We start from the raw sequence: 27,066 nt of genomic DNA, 5'->3' as shown, positions 1-27,066 counted from the left end.
AATGTACAACTCCAGCCTTAATGTACATTTATTTTTAATGTACAAACACCAAGCTTTATTAACTATCATTAACTTACTTAGTAGTGAGGAACACTTAGTTCTAAGCAAAAAGATTTCTGAATTATTATTCACTGGTGTTTCTGGTATAGACACTGATGAGCCTGGGGGGTGACGAGAGTGTTGTAGAGCCCCTCCCTGTCCATGCCACTGTATGACCTTGGCTTTCCTACAGGCTGGTCTGCTGTGCCGTCCTCAGTGCAGCACTAAGTCCCTGTCCATGCCACTGTATGACCTTGGCTTTCCTACAGGCTGGTCTGCTGTGCCGTCCTCAGTGCAGCACTAAGTCCCTGTCCATGCCACTGTATGACCTTGGCTTTCCTACAGGCTGGTCTGCTGTGCCGTCCTCAGTGCAGCACTAAGTGGGAGGAGGAAGTGGAGCTCTGTAGAGACGGAAAGAGTGCACAGTGTGGTCTCTATGATATGAGGAGAGGAAAGAATAGTTCTAGGAGTAAGAATCTGGTTATTATACAGCAGATATTATCTATAGCAAAGCCTAAAAAGAAAAAGACGCAGCTGTATTGTTTTATCTGTTTGACTTTACCCTAAAAATACAACTATCCAACAATAATGAGAAAAATCAGATTTCTGGGAATAAGAAGCAAATATAACATAAGTTACCTTATCAAATGACTTAGTATAATTTTACATTTAAGTTTCTATGCCCTTTTCTATTTATTAGCCTTAAATAACTTTATAGAAAAAGCAAAACAATATATAAATTAAACAGAATAATATGTTGGGGTTGGTTCAAGGCATGGCTTTTCTGTGTAGCCTTGGCTGTTCTGGAACACAGAGACCCCCCTGCCTCTGCCTCCTGCATGTAAAGGTTTGAACCACCACAGCCATTCACTTAGCTAACAACTGCTCTGTAATAGACAACTTTAAGGAACAACCTTATTAACTTTATGTCCTAAAAGTTGTATCTCAAGAGCTTCCATTCCATTAAATGAGAAATTTGTAGTAAACAGTACAGAAAGAGGTAGTATAAGTTTTAAAATTATGTTGGGAAACAAACAACAAACCCTCAGTTATCTAGTGTCTTTATCACAGAAGGAAATGAAAAAGTACCGGGAAGTCACATTTTCTGTCGGTTTACTACAGTACTTGGTCATTCATCACACATTAAGTAAGACCAGTATCATAACTAAATGAGAGATGAAAGGAAGCTTCTACAGGAATCTGACACAATACCCAGAATTTTTTTTATAACACTTCAACCGTACCCATGTAGCAATGTCACTTCCTTACGGGTTTCTTTGGAAAGGTGTGGTGTTGGTATGACTGGTTCCAGGTGCGTATAGATTAGGTCATGTATACTTCCTAACCTGGCAGTCTCTCTCCAATTTGGGACTGCTGTGACATTCTGACTCCACACTGGATACGAAGGTATGAGACTGGCTACTAGTACTTGAGGTACCCAGTCTTTTCCTACACTGGAGTAGATTAGAAGTCAGACATTTCACAGGTATTTCTGGATTGGATGCAAGTGTTTCAAAACCTGTAGGGAAAAGAAAGTTCTAGTTTATTTTCACAGCTATTAGTTGTTTGTGGAACTTGACTCTTTCCAGGTCATTGTACTTATATTACATATTATGACTCCTCTTTGTGACTATTACCCAGCCCACAAGGATATTGGTATATCTGCTATGATTTTTATTATATTAGATTCAGAAATTATTTCAAATGTAGACAATACTTTGAAGGTTATAACCAAACAAAATCACTTTATATTTGTAAAATAAAAGCCAGGATAAGTTAAAATACAATTAGAAGGAAATTGATTTTGAGCTATATATTATTTATTTTGGACCATTGTTATCAATAATGGACCATTTACTGGTATGCATTATTAAGATATGCTGTAATGTTAAAATGTTATTAAATTTACCTAGCTCAATTTATGTTTAATCAATGCTGTAGCAGTACTGGTGACGTTGAAATTTATAATGCTCATTGGTGTGTGAATTACAGAAAGCCACAGGCATTTATTTTATTTTATTTTTTTTGCAGTGTTAGGATTGAACCCATGACCATATATATACCAGACATCCTAACAGTGAGCTTTGCACCTGTGCCTCTCTATAAGGGATTCTGTTACTGTTAAGTCACATGATGGAAAACAGCCACAGCAATAAGGCAGCACTAGAGTACACACGCTCCTATATCCTACAGAAATGGCTATGGTCGCTCCTTAGCTTTGTGTATGTGTGTGCATTGGAGTTGGAGGCCAGAGATCAGTCTGGGGCAGAGTATCCCATGCATCTTCTTCTCTTTTAAAAATATGCATTTAGAAAAGGTTTTTAAATTTTATATCTATATTTAAATATACATGTAAATTTTAAGTGTTTTGCTTGCATGTATGTCTGCACAGTGTGCATGCATAGGATCCGTGGAGGCTAGAGTATGTGTTAGATCCCTGGAACCGGAGTTAGACAGTTGTGAGCAACCATGGAGGCATTGGGAATTAAACACAGGTTCTCATGGAAAAGCAGCCAGTGTCCTTAACTGATGAGCCATCCCTCTCCAGCCCCCACTTTGTTTTTTGAGATAAGGTCTCTTTCTGGTCTAGAGCTGGCCAAGCAGTCTAGGCTGGCTGGCCAGTCAGCCCAAGGGATCCCTGTCCCTATCTTTAGTGTTGAAATTACAACAGTGCACCACCATGATAGCTTTCTCAAGTGGTTTTGTAGACTGAATAAATGTCCTCACTTCACTTTCCAGGAGACCCAAGACAGTCTACAGTATACTTCACTGAGTTTTTATGTGTATATAAAGGATGCACACTGTGATAGCTTGAATGAGGATGGCTCTGCAAAGGCTCATGTTTGACTGAACTGTTTTGGAAGGATTAGTTGTAGCTTAGAAGAGGAAGTCTGTCATGAGTACAGACCTGTCCCAGTGTGTTCTAGGCCTCCTGCATGTGGATTAAGATGTGAGCTCTCAGCTGTTGCTCAAACCATGTACTTCTGCGTCCTAGCTCTGCCATCATGACCTTTAACCTTTGGAACTAGAGGACTAATTAAATTCTTAAATGCTTTCTTTTGTTAAGTTGCCTTGCTCATGCAGCTTTATTATAGCAATTGAGAGGAAAGTAAGACACATATATCGTTTTTCTTTCGCCAAAAGGGGTGAACATGACATGAAACTCTAGAAAATTAGAGCTTTGCAACATAGTAAGCACTACAACTAGGAAGGAAATTTCATTTCAAAGCTCATCTAATGCAACTTAATTTTTCATATACAAATCCTCTAGGTTGATTGTTAGGTCTTGAACTCAGAAACCTAGCTGCCTCTGGGTGCTGGGATTAAAGGTGTACACCACCACATTCAGCATCCATTTTCAAATGCAAAGATATGTTTACTTAGAAACCAGTCGTGGTGACACATATCTATAACTTTAGTAATCAGGAGCCCGAGGAAAGAGGATTGAAATTTAAAGGCCAATCTGAGCCTAATAGTTCAACATCAGCCTGGACAACATATTGAGATCTTGTCTCAAAAACACTAATAAAACAAAACAAAATAAACCAAAAAGCCCCCAAATGAAACCAAAATCCTACTCCTAAAACAAAGAATAACAAGAAAACACAACCTTCATTTTGAGTTTTTAAATTTAAACTACCTCAAAAAATTTTAAAATAAGTTTACAAAGACATACAACACTGCAGTTACTTTATTCTCTTCATATAAAATTTCCATAGACCCAAGCATAGTGAAATCCACCCGCCAATCATTTTGAAAATTGAATATGACTATTAGTGAGATGGTTTTTTTCCTATAGCCCTATAAGATCTACTGCGTTTGTCAGAAATGGCATATATGTAATAAAATACAGGAGTGCTATAGACTATCTGAAGTTATTAAATTACTATTAGAAATTTAAAGTTTTGAGATATTTTTGTTCTTTAAAGCACACAGTGTGGAATAAAATACCCTTTCATACTCACATGATTTTAGTAGTTTGCTAGAATAAGAAATTGGCTCCTTTTGATCTATGGACATAGGACAAATTGATCCTTGAGAAAGTTGGGCTTCAGACTTAGGTGCTGAAAACACATTTGCAGAGTCTTTATCTTTTTCTCCAACTGGTGTGAACTATTAAAAAGCAAATGTATTTGGGGTCAGTGAGACCGTCAAGGTAAAGGCACCTGCCTCCTGATGGCGTGATTCCAACCCCTGGTTCTCCATGTGGTGGAAGGAGAGAACTGACTTGTCCGAGTGTCCTCTGCTTCCACTGTGCACTGTGGTGCACACACTACACCTACATGTGATAAAAACATTTTAAAAGGAAAAAATACTTAAAGCAAAAATTAAACACAAGTACTAAGAGCTTCATGTTCAGATGGACATAGCAGATAGATGCTCTACTACCTGAATGCACGAACTGCCAACAGAAATGCTGTCCCATGCTTGGTACTTACCTCCATCTTGCTTTTACTATAAAGCAGGTTTTAAAATTTCAAGTGGTAATCATGTGAAAGTATTTGTGAGTTTTCCTTATCAAGTACTTACAAATCCCAAAGAACTGATGAGAGATAAGACTTGTCCTGGGGTTCTCGAATAATCTTGCTTAGGTTTAGACATTGATGGTGTTGTGAGAATATCCATCATATTGATGTCTGTACATGCAAAGGAAAATATACGAATATATTTAAAACCTTTGCTCATCACTGAGGATATAATCACATGTCCTGAACTTTGTCTTTCTATGTTAGAGACTTAGAACTATAGATCTATAGAACTATCTGGTGTAGGATATAGATATGCAGAAGCAACATTTATAAGTAATTAATAGAAATCATTAAAAATCTTGAGAAGTAGAGATATAGCTCAATGGTAGAGTGTCTTGCCCAGCATAGCATGCATAAGGCCCAGGGTTTAAGTCTTAGGACTGGAAAAAAAGTTTTCTAGAACAGTCTTGTAGAACAGGTAGAATATAGCAAAATAACCCAGAATGCTATCAGCTTCTCAGGAAACACTTGCTCACTAATTATCAATGATCTCAGTACAAGCCATTGTCACTGCTGTTGACTATTCACCAAAATGAGATTGTGTGGCTTACTGCTGAGGAAGCCATCTCACTGTAAGAAAGAGACACTACTGTGGGATAGAGCTAGGAGTTTCCTCTGTGCTGGGTAGCCATCACAGTATCAGAGGGTTCTAGGGGATTTCTGGGGAGGTGGGAGGGGGTAGGGTGATGATGATCAGTAACAGTTTTATCAAGCTGTAGATGCTTATTGCTGCTAGACTAGAGGCAGATATGCTCATTGGTGCAATAGTGGTGTGTTATGCAGGTGACTTACTGTTTTCTGAGTGGATTTTAGTCCTGCTCTGAGGGAGAGAATCTTTGTCTGATACTCTAAACTTAGTCAATAGTTCGTGGCTGGGGATTTATTAGGTCCTACGGAGGAGGAGGTCCCTATTGCTCTTATTTTGACAAGTGGATATAATGTACCCATCAAATTGCCTTCAAAATAATTAGGTTTATAGCCACATATGGTTGTTGCTGTTGGCTCTGGTCAGAATAGTGTATTTTTGTAATGGGCTCAGTAAGTACAGATGCTCATACCCAAAGGAAGTGATAAAAACAAGTGACTGCTGAATGCTCAGCATGAAGGGACAGAAATCATACTACAACTGGCAAGTGGGGTGAGATTGATTTGGAATTGTGACTTACAGAAATGACTGCAGTATTCTTAAATTTAAGCCAACTGTGATCACCTGACCAAGACCGACATAAGATGAGACCCACCAATATGATGCTATGGGGTGGGGAGGTGTTCCTGAGGATCCATATGCAGTTAATGGTTTCTGGGGGAGGAAGAGACATTTCTTTCTCTGAGGTAGCCACTGTTAAGGACACACACTCCAGTAAATGATCCTAATTAACTGGGCATTTAAGAAAACATAAAAGACACGAAAGCATCAGAGGGCCTAATTGGGAAGAGGAGGGGACCAGTGGACATGGGGTGACAGGGTGAAGTATGTGTGTGAATATAACTAAAAAACATTATAAACATGTATGAAAATTCACTGTTACCTGTCAAGACTTAAAAATTATAGGCTCTGAAATTAGGCAAAATAATTTTTGTTATAAAGTACTGAGAAAAAAAGGAAATGAATTAACTCAACTATGGACCATTTATATCAACTAATATGTTAAGCTTAGGTCAAGAGAGAAATTAATCTGTTTCATGATCATGTTTCAATATATTTGAATGCTTAGTGACCAGGGAGTGGAACTGTTTGAAAAGATTAGGACGGGGTTGGGGATTTAGCTCAGTGGTAGAGCGCTTGCCTAGCAAGCGCAAGGCCCTGGGTTCGGTTCCCAGCTCCAAAAAAAGAAAAAAGAAAAAAAAGAAAAGATTAGGAGGATTAGGAGGTGTGGCCTTGTTGGAGGAGATGTGACCTTCTGTAATCAAGCCCCCAGTTAGATGCTTGCTTTTATAAGAGTTGCCTTGCTTGTGATGTCTCTCATAGCAATAGAACAGTGACTAAGATACTACTTTAAAATAATTCAACATTGAGTATAATCCTTTATTATTTTACTTAGATGGAAAAGTAAAAGCTCTTAGAAGGCTGAAGCAGTAAGACCCTGAGTTCAAGGTCCAAGGAAGGCTGTCTTAAAACAAAAGCATTATACTTCAAGTCTGAACACACCAATTCCATTTGTCTCACACTGATGAAGCAGTTAAAAAAAAAAAAAGGAAAATTGCATATTCTACATATTCTAGGCCTGACTTACTTTATGACCAAAACTGACTTAAACACACCAATATTATCCTTATCCATTTTTGCATTAACTGATTAGGAGCTGGGCTTGCTGTTTATGCTATAAGAAAGCTAATATGGTGAACATATTATATATTATAGACTATCACTAACGGAACCTCATATAGACTGCACAATCAGATATTACCTCTGAATCAAGACAGGTGAAAAATCACATGGAGTGGGATTAGGAAGACTATAAATACTTTCATATCAGCCTAGGTAAGACTTTTACCTAATTTAGGAATAATTATAGACTTGTATGTATTATCAAACAGGTATAATTTAGAGTTTACAATTTTTAGTTCTAATTTTACATTACTCTTCATATATTAAAACTTTTGAAAAAGCTGGGTGTGACAGCACATGCCTGTATACCTTTGCTCAGGGGCAGAGGTAGAGAGACAAGAAGACTCACAAATTCAAGGCCAGCCTGGTCTATATATGAATTCTAGACTAGTCAGGGCTATAGAACAAGAACATGTCTGAAAAGTCAAAAAACAAGGGCTAGTGAGGTGGCTTAGTGGGTGAAGGCATTTATTCCCAAAGCATGCTGACCTATGTTTGAACCCTGGACTCCATGTAAAGGGAGAAGAACAGAACTTATTCCACATAGTTGTTTCTCTGACTTCCACACATGCCATGTGTGCCTCCATATCATGCACATATACACAATAATAATGATGATGATGATAATACAACCCTTTTGGTGTGTGTATCTGTGTTGGTGGATGCAGATCAAGGGCCCTGGATATGCTAAGTAAGCACACTATCTCAGGGCCATGTGTAGCATTCTCTTCTACAGCGTTCTGTTTGTTTTTTAAGCCTTTAAGTTAGCACACAAAGGACTGGATTTCATCAACAGCATCTTTGTACATTGTGTGGTTACACTTAGTTCTCATTCTTTATCCTTCCCCAGCATCTCTTTCACCTCTTCCCAAGGTCCTCTCTCTTCTTCATCTGTACTTCTCAAAAAGATGCGTCTGTGTGTACATGTGTGTGTCCGTGTGCCTCTAAGCCTAAACGCATGCCTGTGCCTGTGGAGGCCAGCAGACAGCACCAGGTCCTCTGAAGCTGGATTATAGGCAGCTGCAAGCCACTTGAAGCCGGTTGAACTCTGGCTCCCTGCATGTGCAGCAAATGCTTTTAAGTGCTGAGCCACTTCACGAGTTCCTCCTGTAAACTTCTTAATAGAGAAGCAGCTCTGCTTCCAAGTTGGTAATTTATCATCTTGCCACGGTTCTGTGATGAACACAAGTAATGTCTTGCTTCAATTCATTGTACAATGGTATGCAAGCCACTTCACTCACTTAATTTTGATCTCTAGACACGCTGCCTTGTAAAACACAAGACCGACAGGCTGGGAATGTAGCTTAGTGTCACCGAGCTTGCCTGGCATACAAGAGGCCTTGCGTTCAGTCAACACCAGACATGGTCAGTGATACGCTTTTATAATTGCACTTGGGAGGTGGAGGCAAGAGTTCATGGACATTTTCAGCTACATAACAAGTTTGAGGACAACCAAGGCTACAAAAACCCTGTGTTACTGTATATTCCCCACACCCTCCAAAAAACCCATATAAAATCAGAGAGAATTAAGCTAATATATAATCTCTTTAGAAAAATTGTGGGTTTTTTTGTAGTTTTGTTCACTGGTCAGTATTCCTTTGTGGTATTAGTAGTGTGAAATGGTTACTTTGTTTTTGTTTTTTTTTTTTTTTATGCTAGCATTTTAAAAATTCCTACTCAGACATGAACTTTTTCTATACATATAGGAACAAATTGTACCTATCAAGGGCTTGGTGGTGGCAAGATGTACCTGCATAAGTGTCTTAGGAGGCAGCTCTGGATTATATTGTAGTTTAGTCATTTAGTTCATGATTAAATATCCATCCTGTTTCAGCACAGACCAAGAACAGTGGCTGCCAGTTCCATTTTTAAATATCTAAGGAATTTTAAGGACCTTTGAAGAGCCAAGAATGATCTTTTATTTTTCCTCCTCCTCCTCCTCCTTTGTTCTAGGGTTGTATCCAGTTAAGGAAACATTCTGCCAACACACCCCGAGCCTCTTCTTTATGGGACAAAACAACATCACATACTCATTTCTAGCCCATCTCAGAACAAACAGCCATCATATTTTATCTAGTACATTAAAAAAAAAGTTAACGAAGGAGTCTCAAAGTTTGTTGTGTTTTTAAAAAGGCACCTACCTGCTATCATTCTTACCTCTATTCAGAGTAACTTTGGAAAGGCCAAAATCTGTCAGCTTAATATGACCCTCATTGGAAATAAGCATATTGTCTGGTTTCAAATCCCTGAACATACAAAAAGCAAACAGATACTGAGAAAAGTAATTTTGATGTAAAAATACCAGGCCAAGTGGCGGCAATTACAAGAGACAACTATACTATTTCCTTTAAAATAAATATACAGAAAACAGCTTTCAGAAATGTTACATATTGGAATCTACAAAAATTTGTGGGGTTCAATACTAGATTCTGTTTGGCATTATTTTGGGATATCTCGACCTCCAGTCAGTACAAATTAATATCCACCTCTTTAAATCAGGGCTTGATTAAGCTTTACAGAGCAGAGCCACTTAACCTTTCTCTGAGCAGGTGAAAGGTGGGCATGGCAGCAGGGACCACAAGCTCTGTTACTGTTGCATGGTGGTATAGGAGTGAAAAGAGATTAAAATGCCATGCTTATATTCAAAGCAACACTTAAAAAATATAGGGAGATTAATCAAGAACGAGTGTAGTCTCCAAGTACAGATTACAACTGTGCTGCAGGTAAACGAGGCATGTCTTGTATGTAAGCAAGCAGTTTCTGCATATATTAAAGATTCAAACCCAGTCCTCTCTTATGGAAAAGCCAGTCTTACCTGTGGATGATGCCATGTCTGTGCAGGTAGTCTAAAGCCAATGCTACTTCAGAAGTATATTTTATAGCCATCTCTTCATCAAAATAACCATATATATGTAGGAGAGACTTGACATCTCCACCAATAAGATATTCCATTATCTATCGAAAGAGAATTTAAAAGTGGTATTTTTGAAATATATAGTGTTTTGTTTAGAATAGTTATACAATAATAGTTATTTTTACTTTTGTTATCACTCATGGGACTGAGTGATAACAAAAAATATTTTCTGCCCCAGCTTTTGAAGTACCGGGATTATAGGCATGCACGATTAATCCTGGCTTCTTCCTACTTTTGTGGTGAAAAATTAAACTGGTCAGTTTGAACAAAAATCAGTTACATAAAAGTTCTAAGACTATTAGAATTTCTTCCCACTTGCCAACATTTCAGTTCACAAATTTCTAGCATTAGGTTTCTTGTCCACACACATATTTAATGTTAATATTATGATTGTACTGGCTAGTTTTTATATCAACTTGACACAAACTAGAGACATCTGAGAGGGGGGAACCTCATTTGAGAAAATGCCCCTGTAAGCCTAAGGGACATTTTCTTAGTAACTGATGGGGGAGGGCCCAGCACACTGTGGGTGTCATCCCTGGGCTGGAGATCCTGGGTTCTATGAGAAAGCAGGCTGAGCAAGCCCCGAGGAGCGAGCCAGTGAGCAGCACCCTCCATGGCCTCTGTATCAGCTATCTTCAGGTTCCAGCTTTCTTCAATGGACATGTAAACCCCCAAACCCTTTCCTCCCCAAGTGCTTCTGGTTATGGTGTTTTATTACAGCACTAGAAACCCTGAGACACACATTAACATCTACACTTTAATACATATGCTGTTCAGCCTCGTCTTGAATTCATGGGTTCCACAGACCCTCTTGCCTTGGCTTTTTTATGACTGCAATCACAGGTACATACCATGCCTGGCTAGTGTTATGTTTTTGCTGAGTAACTTGACAATAAGAGTTAATGAACTGTTACCCTGAATTTTTGTTTTGTTTTGAGATAGGGTATTCTGTTGTACTCCTGGCTGGCCTACGCCTTGCAAGCCTCCTGCCCTTGCTGAGACTGTGGGCTTGTCCTGCAACACCTGACTGCACTAAACTCACCACGGATTGCTGAGTGAGCCTCCTTATGCAAGTACACAGCAACAAGACGCTAACGTGAAGTATGCTTTGCTTGTATAAAGGTGCTCAGCACCATGCTACAAAACCTTCTTCCTTTCCAAAATTTTTATCTTATTAGATCTTTGTACCACACTAAACACCAGTCTAAGTATACTTGAAAGTTTATTAAAGATTAGAAATGGACTAAATCACCAGGTACCAGGCCAGTTTTTAGAACAAGTCTCATTTTTATAACTCACCTAAAGCATTTAGATGAGATAAAATTTAAATTAGTAGGCTTTGATAAAGCACATCTTTCTCCATAATGGTAATAGATTGTAAGTAATCAGTTGAAGGTTTTAAACGGTAGAAAAGATTAAAATCCTCAAAGTAAAGGGAAGCCTGCCTCCAGACGGCTTGTACAAATGGCAGCAGTAATCCTTCATCAGGTTCTGGAGTAACGATCTACCTCGTAGTTTGGATTTGCCACCTGCAACAGTTAATGGTCAGAGTCCATGTCTCTACCACATCCTATTGACTCTTTTTCCTCATTAAAACAACATGTAAGTTGGTCAGGGTCATTCAGCACCAAAGTAGGAATTCAAATGCAAGTGTGCTCTACACAAATCCTGTGCTCTAGAGCACTGGGCTCGGTGACCACTGCGTCAACAGAGAGAACCAAGCTGTTTACTCACCAAGTAGACGTTGCTTGCTGACTGTAGTGAGTAATACAGATGCACAACAAAAGGGCTTTTGCTCAGTGCCAGGGCATCTCTCTCAGCCTGTACCTGATGAGTCATATTTTTATTGATCATGTCTGCTTTTTTGACAACCTGACAAGAGACACATTTACTCTCATTAAAACGTGTTCAGAAGTTTCAAAGTCAACATCATAAAGATCCTAAGAAAAAAGATATACAGATGTCATTTAGATCTGACCGACATCAGCAAACTGCCAGAAAAATAGCTCGGATGGTAAAACGAGTTATAGGAAAGGAATTAACACCTGACTGATCTGTATGTTTGTATGAAAGCTTTATTATAACAGTGTCAAAGGATCATAATGTTCCTAATAAGCCCATCCTGTAACCAGTTAGCTGGTTAAATGAATACCAATATATGTTTACATGCAGATATACACCTAACACTTCAGCTTCTCACTGTCTCATAAAGAGGGATAGAGTAAAAATGCCAGCGACTGGGAAGGTGGTTCAGAGGTTAAGAGTGTGTATTACTTTACCAGACGATCCAAGTTCTTCTCAGCACCCAGGCTAGGAGGCTAACTAACACCTTCCTGTGACTCCAGTTCCAAGAGATCTAGAACACCCTGACCTCCACACATGTGGCACACACTCACGTGCATATGATTACTCTTTGATAGAAGGGAATAGGCTGAATTCAGACTGCTAAATGCTTAACATAACTTATTGCTCTTACGGAGGAGCTGAATTTAGTTCCCAGCACCCATATGGTGTCTTGCAACCATTTGTAACTCCAGTTCCAGGGAACCTAACATCTTCTTAGAGCCTCCCTGTGTACCAGACATACACATGGCGCACATACATATAGTCAGTCAAAATGTTCATACACAAAAAAAATCTACCCCATTTTTAATGTTGGAAGTCTGTTTATTTCATGAATGATGAGAACTGGTCATGGTGGCACAAGCCTGTAATATTAGCATTTGGGAGGCTAAGGCAAGCCTGGACCACAGAACAAGATTCTAATCTCAAAAATACCTACAAATCAAATTCCGTCTTACAGAAAAATCTGAGTTATATCCCCAGTCTTATGTATCTAAGGCTGGCTTTGAATTTACCATATAGCTGAGGCTGCCCTTGAACTCTAAATTCTACCACATTTATCTCACAAGTGTTGGGAGTACAGGTGTGTGCCATCCTATCTGGCTAAATTACACCTTTTAAGTTTCAAGGTAAACTAGCTTGGAAACAAAACTCTATGTTAAAATTGGAGCACTAGGGGTTGGGGATTTAGCTCAGTGGTAGAGCGCTTCGCTTGTCTAGCAAGCGCGAGGTCCTGGGTTCTGTCCTCAGCTCCGGAAAAAAAAATTCGCAAAGAATTAGTGAAAATATATTTAAAAAAAAAATACTGGGATCTTCCCCCTGATCCTTTGCCACCTACAACAAGCAGAAGAGCTGGTCCCAAGGCCATGAAGCCTTGGGTAACACAACAGACCTGGTCCTGGTTATGGGGGAAGGGTGAGTCAGCCCAGAAGGCATGAGAGTGAGAGAGCTGGATCTGCTTTCTTGCCAGTCTGGGCACTGGATGGACTATCTGCTACCTGGGGCAATGCTGGAGAGTTTGCCCTGGTGGTGTGGGTGTGGGAGCTGGTGGGTTGACCAATTAAGCTATCACCCAGGTCTAGATTTGAGTTGGCTCACCCCAGCATCTACCCCATCTATGAACTGCTGTAGCATGTGAAGAGGCTGGTCTTATAGATTCAAAGCTGCAGGATTTCCAGACACAGGGCAACAACAGGATATCCAAGAGGGATCCTGGTAAGGATCCAGTATTGGTAATGTATCAGAAGCCAGAGGCCTCGAAATAAACATCTGCAAGTAAAGAAGTATGGACAAAAAGGTATACTGTGGGTCACACTACAGATTCCACAATGAGACTTTGTTTGTTTGTTTGTTTTCTTTTGGCGGGGTGGTTGCAATGATGGAGGGGTGGGCATAAAGGGATGGAGGCAGGAATATGGGATTGGCGTGCATGTGAAACTCACAAAGAATCAATAAAAAAAATACTGGAATCAATGCTTATTACTACTGTAAGAAAAAGGCACTCATTAAAGTATTTAATAAAATGATTAATACATGACACATTTTAGCTTTACCTCCTTTCCTTAAGAAAACCAAGAGAAAGGCTAGGTTTATAGACCAGTGGTAGACAACTGACCTAATAGGGGTAAGGCCCTAGGTCTCTCTTTCCTAGCACTAAAGAGAGATTAACAAATCAAGCCAACAAGATGATTCTACCTGTCATCTCACTGGCAGAAGCTCTATGAGGCTTATGAGGTGGTACTGGGCCAAGGTACCCAAAATACTCATAGGAGAGATGAATTGGTGTTTTCATAACAACAATTCAGGAAGGCTTGAGGTTAGAGAAGGAAAAACAAGTATACTGGCAACATATAAAGTAACAATTTCAATGAGTTGAGTTTGGAAGATCAGAGAAGGTTTCAGAGGAAATAGGTAATCCTCAAAACAATGGGTGAAAAGCAGAGAAAGGTGGAACAAAAGCAGTGAAGAAGGAACCAGAATAAACTTAAGTCCCAAGGTATGAAATAAGTCATGGCCTGATGTTGCTTTGACATAGGCTATGTGGAAGATAAAGTAGAGATTGGGGGCCAAAAATGGGGAATATGACCACCTTTTTAAGGACTCTGGATTTTGGCCTACATACCGCAGCCTAAAGAATGGACTAAAAGTAAAGTTAATGATTCTAGTTAGGGAACTCCAACCAACTAAGTATAGAAATTAAGGCCTGATGAACCTTAAACCACAAGGCAAATGAAGAAAAACAAAACGTAACAAAAACACACACCAAAGACCATACACTGTATCCTTCCATTTATGTGAAATATCCAGAAAAGGCAACCTTGCAGAAATAGAAAGTGAGTTGGTGCATGTGCATGTTGGTGCATGCCTGTAATCTCTGCACTCAGGAGATGGAACCAGACGTATCAGTAGTTTAAGGCCAGTCATGCTCAGCTACATCACATGTCTGAGGCTATTTGGGACTGTGAAAGAGAGAGACAGAGGAGAGAGAGGAGGGTTAGTAGTTACTTGCTGACATATTAAGGGAAAAGGTACTGCGAATAGGCAGAAGGTCATTTTTTTCGTCTATGGAACTATTCCTTAAAACCGGTTTTCAATGCTTGTTACACAACTATTTAAGTTACTAAAATCATCACAGAACTTTGCTTTTACGAACAAATAAGTGGGGAGAAATGAGAGCCTGAACTTAGTTATTCACTTGTGAATGAGAAAAGCAAAGAAAAAAAAAAAACCAAACCCAAAAAACAAACAAAAAACAAACAAAAGAAGGTTTTCCAGAGGGAGAACAGGAACCCTTAAAGGATACGTGGTGCACAGATGAAATATGAGAGTGCCTCAAGTTTCTAGCCTGAAGGCAGAGGTGATGTTGGTACTACTAAAGGGAAAGAAGCAAACCAGGAGGCTTAGCATTTAGGCAGTCGGGTGAAGGGGCTGCTTACCCTGGGTGCTAGCACTGTGTACCAGGAATCTTGTCAAATGTGAATAATCAGAAATGTCGGGAGTGATGCGAAGCAAGGGTGGTGGATAGAACACTTTTAAGTGCCTACTGACTGTTCTTACGATCACATATAGATCAGAAAGGCTTGATTTAGGAGACATTTCTTTCAACTTGCTCTATAAATGAACTTATAGCTTACATATCACTATGGAAAATTTGAAAAGCAAAAATGAAGTTTAATGAGATCTTTTGGTTTTACAGCACTTGCTCCTGCTTAGTAATCTATCATCAAAGAGATGAATTAAAACATAATTAGAAAGTGACCATTACAAACTTAATCAAAGTGCCAAAGTTAATCCAGGTGAAGCTCAAGTTAGTAAAAAAGCAAAACAAACCCAAAATCCAGGTGACACATAAAATTAATGTAATTATAAAATTTCACAATATAAATGTCATCACAGAAAATATGACTATAATGCAACTTCTTAGAGTGGGATTTGAAATCAGTGTCTACAAACCACTTCTTGTTTGTGATAACAAAATTTCGGTATTCTGTATGTCAAAGGAAAACATAACCAATACGTACTTAACGGCCTTTTGGATTTTGAAACATGACTCATGAAATCGTGGCCGTGGCTTCAAGTCTCTGCCTTCAGCCAAGGTTTTCGCATTTGTTTACACTGGCCTGGACACAGTTGGGTATGTTTTGCTATTTTCACTGTGTAATGATTCTCAGGATACAGAGAAGGGCAGGGCAAAGGAAAGGGCAGACAACAGCTCACTGCAGTCTGCCCAAACGCCAACAGTCAACAAGCAGGACTGTGCAAACTTCTGTAAGACGGGCATTCCAGGCTAGGGCTCCAGGAGCCCCAGAGCTTGTTCAACAACACAAAAAGGAGGTTCGTGAGAAAGGACCATTTAAGACCTTTGCGCTTTTAGACTGCCTACCTTCACCGCGTACAACTTGCCGCCTTTCTGTCCCAGGTACACTTTCCCGAATGCGCCACGGCTAATGGGCTTCACTATAGTGAATTCTTCAATGGAGGGTGGTCTTGGTACTGGGATCCTATTCACACATTTCTCTGTCGCCGCACCTTCTTCATTCTCCTCACTTCCCGAGGCAGACTCCATAGCTGAACAGTTCGCACTACAGTACTAACTCCCGCCAAGTAGATTCAAATGCTTTCGCCTACGCCGGACGCCTCCCGTGACGTCACCATGCGCCTGCGCTCTGCTGGCTCACTGTAAGCCGGCATCGATGGGTGGGGCTGGCGGCACTGCTGGGCGGGGGCTGCTAGTGCTGGGAGGAGCGGGCGACGCTACTGGGTGGGGTCTGCGGAGCGCTGGGCGGGGCCTGCGGAGCGTAGGGCGGGCCTCAGCCGCGGATACATAGGCTGTTTTTGTGACGAGGCAGTGCATTCGCTGGCCAACGAGCAAGGGGTTTACTAAGACTTTAATGTAGCTCGAGTCTGGTGGGGTCCTTCCAAGTCCCAGCCAAGATCTGCAGTTCTCTCTCCTTCCGCGTGAGCCAGAAGCCAGGTCGACTGTTAAAGCAATGGCTAGGGATGAGGTGTGGAAGCTAGCGGAGTCACAGAATGTGGAGAACCTGGGTGAGCCGGAAGCGCGGTTGACCCCGTATTAAATTCAGAAACAGATTAGTAGCGACTAGAAGACCATCCAATTTCTTGTTGGGGTGTTAAAAATAAAAACCTCATAAAACAACCCTAAAGTGAAATAGTACCCGGAAGAGGCGGAGCGCTGACGGGTCGGGGGCGGAGTGAACGTGGAGGTATTCATTTGCTCCGGAAGTACTGTTTCGGTAGCCTCTGGTTTTCCGGGGCAGATGTCGTCGTAGCAGCTGTCGGGAAGGGAAGCCATATTTTTGTTTTTGGGAGGAGTAAGGAAGAAACTGGGAGAAGAGCGAAGGAAAATAAAGAGAAAATAAAAGGGCTTAGCCCCTTTCCTTTGAGCTGATTTAGGAAGCAGTTTCGGCTGGCGGGTAAGGTCCCGAGGGCCCAGAGATGTTCTCCCTGTCGAGCACTGTGCAGCCTCAGGTGAGCCCAGCATTCAGCCGTTTTCCTGCGGCCCTTTTGCGACTGTTTTCCGGATGCTGTAATAGATTTGGTGTTTCTGAAGCAAATTAGGGAAGGAAGCGACGAACCCAGTGTGAGTCGCGGGCTGAAAAGTAGATCGGGGGACAATGCTGAGAGTATGACCTGACACGTATCCAATGGTTTGCACATAATTTCTGTTGAGGATCCAGGCATTGTTTAGTGTTGGAGATGGGGATTTGAGAAGACAGTGTTCTTTTCATACACCCCATTTTTCCTTTCAAGCCGAATTTAGTTTAAACATACTCAGATAATTTGAATAGCATCACAGTTTCTTTCTTTCTGGCCAGAATTAACTTGTGCACATTTTTTGAATCATTAGATTCTTGCTATTACATTTTAAAAATTGATTTAAATTTTATATTTTTATTAGGACCCAAATTGTATTACTTTTTCTTTTTAAAATCTTTTTTTTTCTTTTTTTTCGGAGCTGGGGCCCGAACCCAGGGCTTTATGCTTCCTTGGCAAGCGCTCTACCACTGAGCTAAATCCCCAATCCTACTTTTTTCTTTGGTTCATTAAATTTTTTTGGGGGGGAGTGATAACAATGTTTAATTTTTTTTTTTTTTTTTTTTATTTTGAGGCAAGGTCTCACTGTCTTTGCTGTCCTAGTTCTCACTCTGTTCTGGCAAGCCTCTGAAGTGTTGAGATCATGGCTCCTACCACCATCACACCAGATGCACTGCCAACTTCTTGTCCTGATTGCTTAGCTACTTCTTAGGCAGCATATGTGGATTTTTCCTGGTCACTGGAAGTAAAGATGAACAATAAACAGGAATTTCAGGCAGACAGAAAAATATAAATAAAAAATCTTGTGAGGAACAAAAGTCAGGCCAGTGTGGCAAGAGCAGAGTGATTAAAAGGAGCAGTGTCAGAGATGAGGTTGAAGAGAAGCCTGGAGCCAGGTAGGGAGTTTGATTCATTTGATTTCCCTGACCAGGTTTTCGTTTGAAGGCTTGCTTTGGCTTCTTGTGTGGAGAAAATGAGAGGGCAGAAGCATACGTGTTCTAGATTAAGAATGTTGTTGTCCTGACACAGGAAAGGTACTCAATCATTATGGAAAAGAAATTGCTATGTCTAGTCACCTCTAATTTCAGAGGTGGTGGGAGGGACAATCGGATTAGGATTAGGAATTGGCAGCCAACCTGCCTCAGAAAGAGAAATTAAAGTAGAAAAGAAGTAATAGGATTTCACTTGGTTGTTAGTGTAGGTGATGGTGGAAAGTGGTATTTCTTTGTTGGTCAGCCTGATGCAGGAAGATGCTGTTTCCTAAGATGGCTGTCCAGGGAACGTTTAGTAATTAAAAGTCTGACAGAGACTGTTGACATAATATTAATTATCAAGAAAGCATGAAGAATATATACCATCATGGGATAGACAGCATAACGTGGTAGAAGAGCAAAAGAGCAAGGGGAAAACCCACACTGGTGGCATAAGGACAGGACTTCCATGGCTTAAATACTTGCTTGTTGTAGGTTTTGTACAACCCCATGTAGCACAGGCAGTTGGTTTGTAGTGCTGTGCTATCCTTCCTAGCTAGTCACCTCCCACCTCTTACTGCTGTTCTAATGGAAACTGAATTAAGCATGAATTTTAAAGGGACTATGCCTTCAAATCACAGCAAGAAGTATAACACTGACTAATTTTAGAGTCAGGGATTAAGTTAGTTTAATTATTAGACTTGGTATAATAGCCCATTATTTTATTCACTCAAGAAAAATGAATATTTAGCATTCTCTATATTCATACTTGTATTGGGATGCAATATTTAATACTGAAATAGAAAAAGCTCTTGCCACATGGAGTTTATCTTTTAGTTGGATAATCTGCTACAACAAAAGAAATTCTTAATTTTTGTAGTCTTCCTCTTGCCAAGCTTTTGTTATATTCTTAGACTTTCTTGAGTTAGGAAGCTTTTGATTTCATAAGCTCCATGGATTACATTGTGTTTGTCCTAACGAGTAACTTGAATCTGCAAATAGTCCCAGAATGGATAGTCCCAGAGCAGATACTTTCATCAAACTGTAATTCCCACTCCTGGAGGCAGTGATTGACTGACCTGCGGGTGGTGAATTTGTATGCAGAAGGGCTTTGCATCATAACTCGGTAGAGAATGTCCTCAACTGATGTTCTCTCCAGGACTTGCCCTATGTACTTTCATATATTATAGACTGGTAATTGTAAATACAGTGTTTTCATGTGTTCTTGGAGCCATTTCTAATACAGGGAATGAAGGGTCATGTGATGAAGTGAGGGAATGTAAAAACCAACTGTAGAAGATTTTCAGGTTCTACAGATGTTAGATTTTAAGCAGAAGCGTGATCTAGAAGATTTTAATTATGACTCTTTTATCTCTGGTAGTATGTTACAGCTGGGTAAGGGCAGAAACAGGAGATTAGGTGGTGGGATTCAGAGCAAGATGGTGGCAATGGGAATGTTCAAAAATCAGAAAGTTCGGGGTTGGGGATTTAGCTCAGCGGTAGAGCGCTTGCCTAGGAAGCGCAAGGCCCTGGGTTTGGTCCCCAGCTCCGGAAAAAAAGAACCCAAAAAAAAATCAGAAAGTTCTTGGTGTGAACTTTTGCTATTAGAACATTAATGTTTGTGAAGCCTTTCTGTGGAAGTGCCTTTTATTTTGCTGCTTCCCTAATAGTTGTTTTCTCCAGTTCTCCATTTGTTTTAAAATTGTGTTGAAGAAATTGTCTTATTAGTGCACATCATTTGTCGAATTGTCTCCTTAGAATGAGTTCCTAGAGAGTAGACTTTAGAGAATGAGAGTCTATGTATTTCAAATTAATTAATTTTTGTGACAACATCAGTGTGTGGTCCTGGTGGGCCTTGAACTCTATGTAGACCAAGTTGACATTGAATTCAGAGATCTGCCTTGTCTTCTTCCCCATTGCTGTGGTAAAAAGAGTGTACCGCCATGCCTGGTTTCTAACATATCCAAGGTAGTATCATCAAAGAACAAACCAATTTTCTTCTTGTCAGCAGTAAATGAATGTCGACAGTATTTTTGCACATGTTTGTCTATGCTAATCTGTTGTATGTGTATGTGGTGCTGGAGCTCAAACTGAGGTCATCTTTACTTTGCTAGCATGGAGCTATATCTTAGCCTTTCCATTATTTTGACATCTGATGTATTTTTAACTTTTAACAGGTCTTAATTCTGACTAGAAGAAGGAGATTGTTTCTGTTTTTTTTTTTTTTAAAACAGACTGCTTAATTTGAACTTTTATTTTTTTTCCTAGGTTACAGTTCCTCTCAGTCATCTCATCAATGCCTTCCATTCACCAAAAAATATATCCGTTTCCGTCAATACATCTGCTTCTCCAAAACAGCATCGAGATACAGTTGCTGAGCATGAAGCTCCCAGTAGTGAGGTAAGCTAGTTAATCTGAATCTGAACTATATGAGAAAGCCTTTTGGTATGGTGAATTTTAATCATACAGATATTTTCATTTAAGCATTTATACCAATGCTTTCTGCTTTCAGCTAATCTTTGTAACTGAAGGCAGCTAATTCTGGCTTTTGTTGTTTGCTGTATGTATTAAGAGTATTAGTTTATTTGGTTATTTTAAAACATGACATTATATTTGTTATGTACATCACATATTACTCTTTGTTGATACCAATTAGTTTTTTATAAAAAGAATTAAACTTTTTTAGTTATTTTTATTTATTGTGTATAAATGTTTGCCTATAAATATATATGTAACTGGTGTCCCTGGAGGTTAGATTAGGGTGTCAGATCCCCTGAAACTAGTTACCAGATGATTTTAAGCCACCATGTGGGTACTAGAACTGAATCCTGGTCCTTTTGTAACAACAGAAAAAGTGCTCTTACCTGCTGAGCCATTTTTCCAGCCCCTTTTCTTTCTTTTAAAAATAAAATTTAAAAATTGACATTTTCATAGTTGTATATAATGTTTTGTCACTTTTATCTCATTTCCTTTGAATTCTAACAAGTCCCTGCCCGTCCCTTGCCCCACACTCTCTTCCCTCATTTTCATGTCTATGTTGTTGTGTGGTATGGCATGTTAGTGACCCACTGAGTTTAACTAGGGTACCTTGTATGACTTACTTCTGGAGAATGGGTAATGTACTAGTGACTGTATCCCTTAGGGAAGTGATAGCATTCCCTCAGCAATCATCAGTTGCCAGTAGCTCTTTGTGGGAAGAGTGGGACTGAGAATGCTCAGGTTAATGACAGTCATTACCTGTGTCTTGAGGAAGTAAGCAGCACAGTAATACAGTCACTGTCTACTGCCTTATTGATAGATTAAATGGGCTGAAATCTTTGTCTCAAACAACCAATTAAAAGACAAAACAACAAAAAGAGTAGAGCATAAGTACTTGAAATTAGATCTGTAAGCCAGGAAACTACACTTTCAGTATTTTTAAATTAGTGTGCAAGGATTCAGCAAGCTGTGAAGTAAGAACTGTTTATTTCTAAATTTTGTTAGTAAGATAGTTAAAAGCTCAGAATATTCTTTCTTTCTTCCTTTCTTTTCAAGACAAGTGTTTCTCTGTGTAGCCATGGCTGTCCTAGAACTCTGTGGACCAGGCTGACCTTGAACTTAGAGATCTGCCTGCCTCCGCCTCCTGAGTGTACTTTTTATTGAAGAAAAAAAATGTGAAGTTTTTCACAACTTTTAACCTGTAAATACTGGATATAGTTAGTTTTGGTATCAGAACCTATGGCAGAAGACAATAGAAAATAGGCAAGAAGCCCACTTTGAGGTGGTGATGTCATCATGGGTTAGGATCTTGAACTCAGGGACCTTCTGCTAGGATTGCACATGTGCCCCACCATGCCTGGCATGATAACACATTTTGATTAAATAGAAAGTTTGTCTTGTCATATTTACCCTTTATTTTACCCAGTTCCTTTTGCTCCTTTTTGTAGGTGTTCCATTGCTTTTCTTCTCTTGATAATCCTGCTTTCCAATCATACAGTCCAAGAAAGCCTCCCTACTGAAAATACTATAAAGTTGAATTTATAAGTTACAAAGATTAATAACAATAATAAACGAACAGTTATATTACAATGGAAGTTATATCAATATGATCTGTCTCAACATAGTCTGTTTTACTGTACTCCACCCAGCAAATAATTATTCTTGTGAATGGCAGATGGTTGTTAGGTTGGCACCAGATCAGTGCTTTGTATGAAGAGAAGGAAAACAATGTAAAGCCTTTCACTTCTCTGACTCAGAATGCTTAACTGGTTCTTTTGGTTTCAGTGATGTCATTTATTTAAGGGAACTATTAGGGAATTTTTTTCGGGTGGTGGTGGTCAAATGTGACTAACCTTAGTAAAACAAGAACCATTAAAATATTTGTATTAACTTTTTTAAAAATTAAAAACAAATTGATATATGCTTATATTTAAAAAATCCTTACTGTTCTTGATAAGTATCCTTTAAGTGTTTGGTTAATGTTAATTTAACTGACTTGTCTTTTTTAGCCTGTGCTTAATTTAAGGGACCTTGGATTATCTGAATTGAAAATTGGACAGATTGATAAACTGGTTGAAAATTTACTTCCTGGATTTTATAAAGACAAAAGAGTTTCTTCCTGTTGGCATACATCTCATATCTCGGCACAGTCCTTTTTTGAAAATAAATATGGTATGTTAGTTATTGTCATTTCTAACTAAAACAATGATATAATAGGTGCAGTGTGTTAGCATTTACTATGGGCCAGTTCTATTTTTGAGATTTTTTTGAAATTTACACTTTTCTTACTGCTATAAAAATAGATTTATAGAAAAAATATTAAAGAGCAGAGAATTTCTCTGTACTCCTTTGCTTCCTATAATATTAACATCAGGGCTTTGCAAACCTCTGTCACTGAGCTGCACACCTTACATGGGGTTGAATTCTTAACCTCACTTGTGCTCTACTAGTGAGTGACTTCCTTATTTTTTTGGCCAGAGTTTCAGCAAGTTCCCCAGGCTGGCCTTGTTCATGTAGCCCTAGCAGATCTTGAAATTATGGTCTTCTTGTCTCAACCTTTTCAGTAGCTGGGATTAATTATATTTAGGCCTGGGCCACATGTGACTTTTTTTGTTTTTAATGTCACTGAACTAGGTAGTAGTAGATCTGCCTGCCTCTGCCTAACTTAAAGCCTTCTTAAAATATCAAAATACCTGCTTCGTATTGATGGAAGATCATGTTCTAAAAATCAGTTTAAACTGTAGGAGTGCAAGAATAAAAGATTAAAAGAATGAAAGAGTGAGAAGAAATATAATAACTTAAGGTTTGAATGCTCAGAGTAGGACAGAGATGTCCTAAAGTGTTTGGTCCATAGAAAATCTTCAAAAGGACACATTTTTATTTTAAGTGTTTTAATACTTTTATTCTCTTGTTTTTCTAATCTGCATTTTCACAATTTAAAATTCTCATAATATGAGGCACTTGCTTTACTTGGGCATGCAGAGATACTAGGAATGAGTTTCTTAGTTGGACACTTGGGGAATTTTTGAAAGATGCCTTAAGTCTCACTGGACATGCAGACAAATAGTAATCACTGAGGTGTTGGGACTGCGAGCATAGTTCAGTGATACTGTAAGGTTGTAAACCTGGCTGGCTATTGAAGGAACCTTCATGCTTTGCAATGCTACAGACTTTTTGTTTTTGTTTTGTTTTTTGAGACAGGATCTCCTTATGCTGGATGTCCTGGAACTCACTGTATAGACTGTGCTGGCCTTGAACTCAAGAGTTCCACCTGCCCCTACCTCCAGAGCTTTGGCATTAAATGTGCTCACTAACACACCTGGCTTTACTCTAGATACGTGAGGTCACATTAGAAGCTGTGTGCACTGTTCCACAGCATCAGAACTTTGAATGGTGCCTAAGCAGTCACCGCTCTTTATTACTCTGTCCTTGTAGTAAAAGAAGCTGTTCTTCTTTAATTCAGTTTCATATAATCATATTCCAGAGAGAAATAGTAATCTCATCGTAAGTGATAGGGAGCTATAAAGAAGTTATGTTAATGCATCAGATGTCTTTTTAAAAGTAAAGTTATACATGTATTGTGATTTTTTTCGTAGTATTTATAAATTATATTTTATACAACTTTTTATGTGATTTTGCTTTTCACTTGACAATTTCACCTTGCAATTTCCTTCCAGGTCACTTAGATATGTTCAGTACATTACGTTCCTCTAGCTTGTACAGGCAACATCCAAAAACTCTTCAAAGCATTTGTTCAGATCTTCAGAATTTTCCAGGTACAGAACAACTGCATTTATTTTGAAAACATAGTTATATTTAATAAGACTTGTTTTCGTTAGTGGTGGTGATTGAATTACCTATTCTTTGTATAATAGACTGAAAGTGTTGGAATTACTCTTTGGTGAGTTCTGTATTTTTTGATGTAGAGGTTTCACTACACTAGACTGCTTGGAACTTGTAGTCTTTCAGCCTCTGTGTTAGAGGTTATAGGTATGTGCCTAGCTTTCTTTTTAAACTTTTGTAGAAAAAAGTATTTCTTACTTTGTATGTGTGTATGTTCCACCTGCATGTTTGTGTACCATGTGAACATGTGTGCCTGGTTTCCCCTGAGGCCAGAAGAGGGCCTCAGAGCTCTTGAAACGCTGCAAGCACCATGTGGATATTTGGAAGAGCAGTCTGTGCTGCTTAGCCCTTTGTCTGGTCCTCTTTATAATCTCTGAGCCACGCAATAATAATAATAGAAGCTAAGCTGTGTGAGTGCTCAGGACCAAGGTAAATCAGACTTGGGAAACTCATCTCTACCTGTTTCAAAATAATCGACTAAGCATATTTGTTTACTTACTCTCACTGGAGAACATCAATGTACATTAACGTCGCAGAAATATGAGGAGTTTAAATAAAGCTGTAAAGTACATGATACCAGATCGATAGCATTGTTTGCTGCTTTCATGCAAGTTAGGATAGAACAGTGGTTCTTAACCTGGGGGTTGAACAGTTCTTTCTCGGGTTGAATATTAGTTACTCTATGTATCAGATACGTGTATTATAATTCATAACAGTAGCAAAATTATGCTGAGTGAAATGGATTTATGGTTGGCGAGGCTACCATATCATGGAGCTATATTAAAGGGTCTGAGCAACCAGAAGGTTGAGAACCACTGCGATAGGAGTGTCGTAAATGATGTGAAAAATTTTATTTTCTGGAACTTAGGGAAAATACCAAACTTGGAGTCAATAAGAATGGGCTTTGGAGTTTGTCCTAGTTTGGCTTTTGTTGCTGCGATGAAACACTGGCCAAAAGCAACTTGGGGAGGAAATGGTTTATTTGGCTCACAGGTCCTAATCACAATCTATCACTGAGGGAAGTCAGAGCAGAAGCAGGAACTAAAGCAGAGACCAGGGAGAAGTCCCATGGTTTCTTAGCTGTCTTTTTTATGCAACTCGATATCACTTGCCCAGTGGGGTCAGCATCTCCAGTGGGCTGGACCCTCCTACACCAGTTATTAACACTTGCTTCCTGGCCCATCTTATGAAGGCAGTTCCTTATTTGAGGTTCTCTATTTTTGAATGACCCTAGTTTATGCCACATTTATAAAACAAAACTAGTACAGGATTGTAGATGCTGTAAACATTTGAAAGATTCCCAGGAATGGGCCAATCATAGAGCAAATGTAGGAGTTAACCTTAAGGCTATAGTTAGCAACAAACACCTTCCCGTATAGGCACTGCATTTGTGTATGTATTTTGGGGAATCTTTCAAGAGCTCTGGTTTGAGCCTTGATGCCAAAGAAGAAAGGCAAGCTTACTTTGGTTTTGAATTGTGTATATACTTGTCTTCATTCACATAATTCGTGATTTGTAATTTCAGTACATTATTGCTTTGTGGTATTGAGGAAACATTTGCTGTCAGTACCAGCCATTCTATTCTTATTTACAAATAGAAATGGGATCCATCTATGATGATACACATCTGTAATCCCAGCACTTGAGAGGCAAGGCAGGACCAGCCTCAGCTATATAGCAAGACTATTAAAATGAAAAGAACTGGATACTAGGACTCTCCACATTTGAGGAGAGTACTTATAGCCTGAAAAAGAAGGAACTAAATTCAACAAAGGCCAGTAATCCTCTGAAGAAATGGTTAGTGCCTAAGACAGAAGGGTGATTAAGGCAGATGATATGTATGTTAAGAATTTATGGAATTCTGAAGTCAGATTAATTATCAAACAGTAGAAATAAAATATAGTATGATGGCTTAAAGAATACCCGAGAACTGAGAATTTCAGTCAGTTTTCAAGTACTATCTTATGACTGGGGGAAATCAATACTGAAATTATTCCTTGAAAAGCCCCATGTGAAAAATTTTCATAGAAAATCCTTTTAAAAGGAGTTTTTTTAATGTAACAATTTAAAATTAATTTTACTTTTAGGAATTTAGTCTTCAAATGTTGAAAAAGCATGAAAATTTATTATGGTATTATGTTTGGCAGTGAAATGGAGTTGGAGAACTGGAATTGGGAATTGGAGGTTAGTGTAGAGAACATGTTTGGTGTGCTTGAGCTATGACTTCAATTTAGTCCTCAGCACCAAAAAGCAAACAAAAGTATAGCACTCTCAAAACAGTCTTTAGTGTAAATTAAGAAATTATAAATGACCATTAAATTGAATGTACTCTGTTGTATTCTGAAATATTTCCATGGAGTTGAGCAAACTATATTTCTAGAATGTTTTATTTGACACCATGTCTCATTATGTAGCCTAAGGTACTTCATGGTCTTCTTGAGCTCATGGTTTTCTTGTCTTATCTTCCTGGGTGCTGGGATTATAGGCACATGCTAGCTTACTCCACTTGGAATACTTTTTTGCAGAGAGAGTATGTGTGTAACCTTGTGTGTGCTCTTGGCA

At 39.1% G+C, this 27,066-nt stretch overlaps 2 protein-coding genes across 5 annotated transcripts in view; one reads left to right on the top strand and one right to left on the bottom strand.

The window, feature by feature from the left end:
• The window catches only part of Mastl (microtubule associated serine/threonine kinase like), a 34,944-nt gene extending 18,663 nt beyond the window's left edge, over window positions 1-16,281 (bottom strand). For 2 of the 3 annotated variants that reach the window (XM_032884978.1, XM_032884979.1), the window contains exons 1-7: window positions 16,041-16,281; window positions 11,549-11,686; window positions 9,713-9,852; window positions 9,055-9,143; window positions 4,570-4,676; window positions 4,005-4,152; window positions 1,386-1,558 (exon numbers count right to left, since the gene is read on the bottom strand). In XM_032884978.1, coding sequence (XP_032740869.1) covers window positions 1,386-1,558; window positions 4,005-4,152; window positions 4,570-4,676; window positions 9,055-9,143; window positions 9,713-9,852; window positions 11,549-11,686; window positions 16,041-16,223 — 978 coding nt within the window. In that variant the 5' untranslated portion in view covers window positions 16,224-16,281. The remainder of the gene's footprint in view (window positions 1-1,385; window positions 1,559-4,004; window positions 4,153-4,569; window positions 4,677-9,054; window positions 9,144-9,712; window positions 9,853-11,548; window positions 11,687-16,040) is intronic. The other variant, XM_032884980.1, reaches the window with a different exon arrangement.
• Window positions 16,282-16,538: 257 nt separating this feature from the next.
• Window positions 16,539-27,066, top strand: part of Yme1l1 (YME1 like 1 ATPase) — a 35,719-nt gene continuing 25,191 nt past the window's right edge. Inside the window, exons 1-4 of one of the 2 annotated variants that reach the window (XM_032919580.1) lie at window positions 16,539-16,702; window positions 20,452-20,583; window positions 22,671-22,833; window positions 24,339-24,437. In XM_032919580.1, the coding sequence (XP_032775471.1) occupies window positions 16,688-16,702; window positions 20,452-20,583; window positions 22,671-22,833; window positions 24,339-24,437 (409 nt within the window). In that variant the 5' untranslated portion in view covers window positions 16,539-16,687. Of the gene's footprint in view, window positions 16,703-16,947; window positions 17,147-20,451; window positions 20,584-22,670; window positions 22,834-24,338; window positions 24,438-27,066 lie in introns of those variants that run through there. The other variant, XM_032919579.1, reaches the window with a different exon arrangement.

The sequence above is a fragment of the Rattus rattus genome, chromosome 14 (genome assembly GCF_011064425.1).
Source record: "Rattus rattus isolate New Zealand chromosome 14, Rrattus_CSIRO_v1, whole genome shotgun sequence".
Lineage (NCBI taxonomy): Eukaryota > Metazoa > Chordata > Mammalia > Rodentia > Muridae > Rattus > Rattus rattus.
This window is presented reverse-complemented; position numbering and strand designations above follow the sequence as displayed.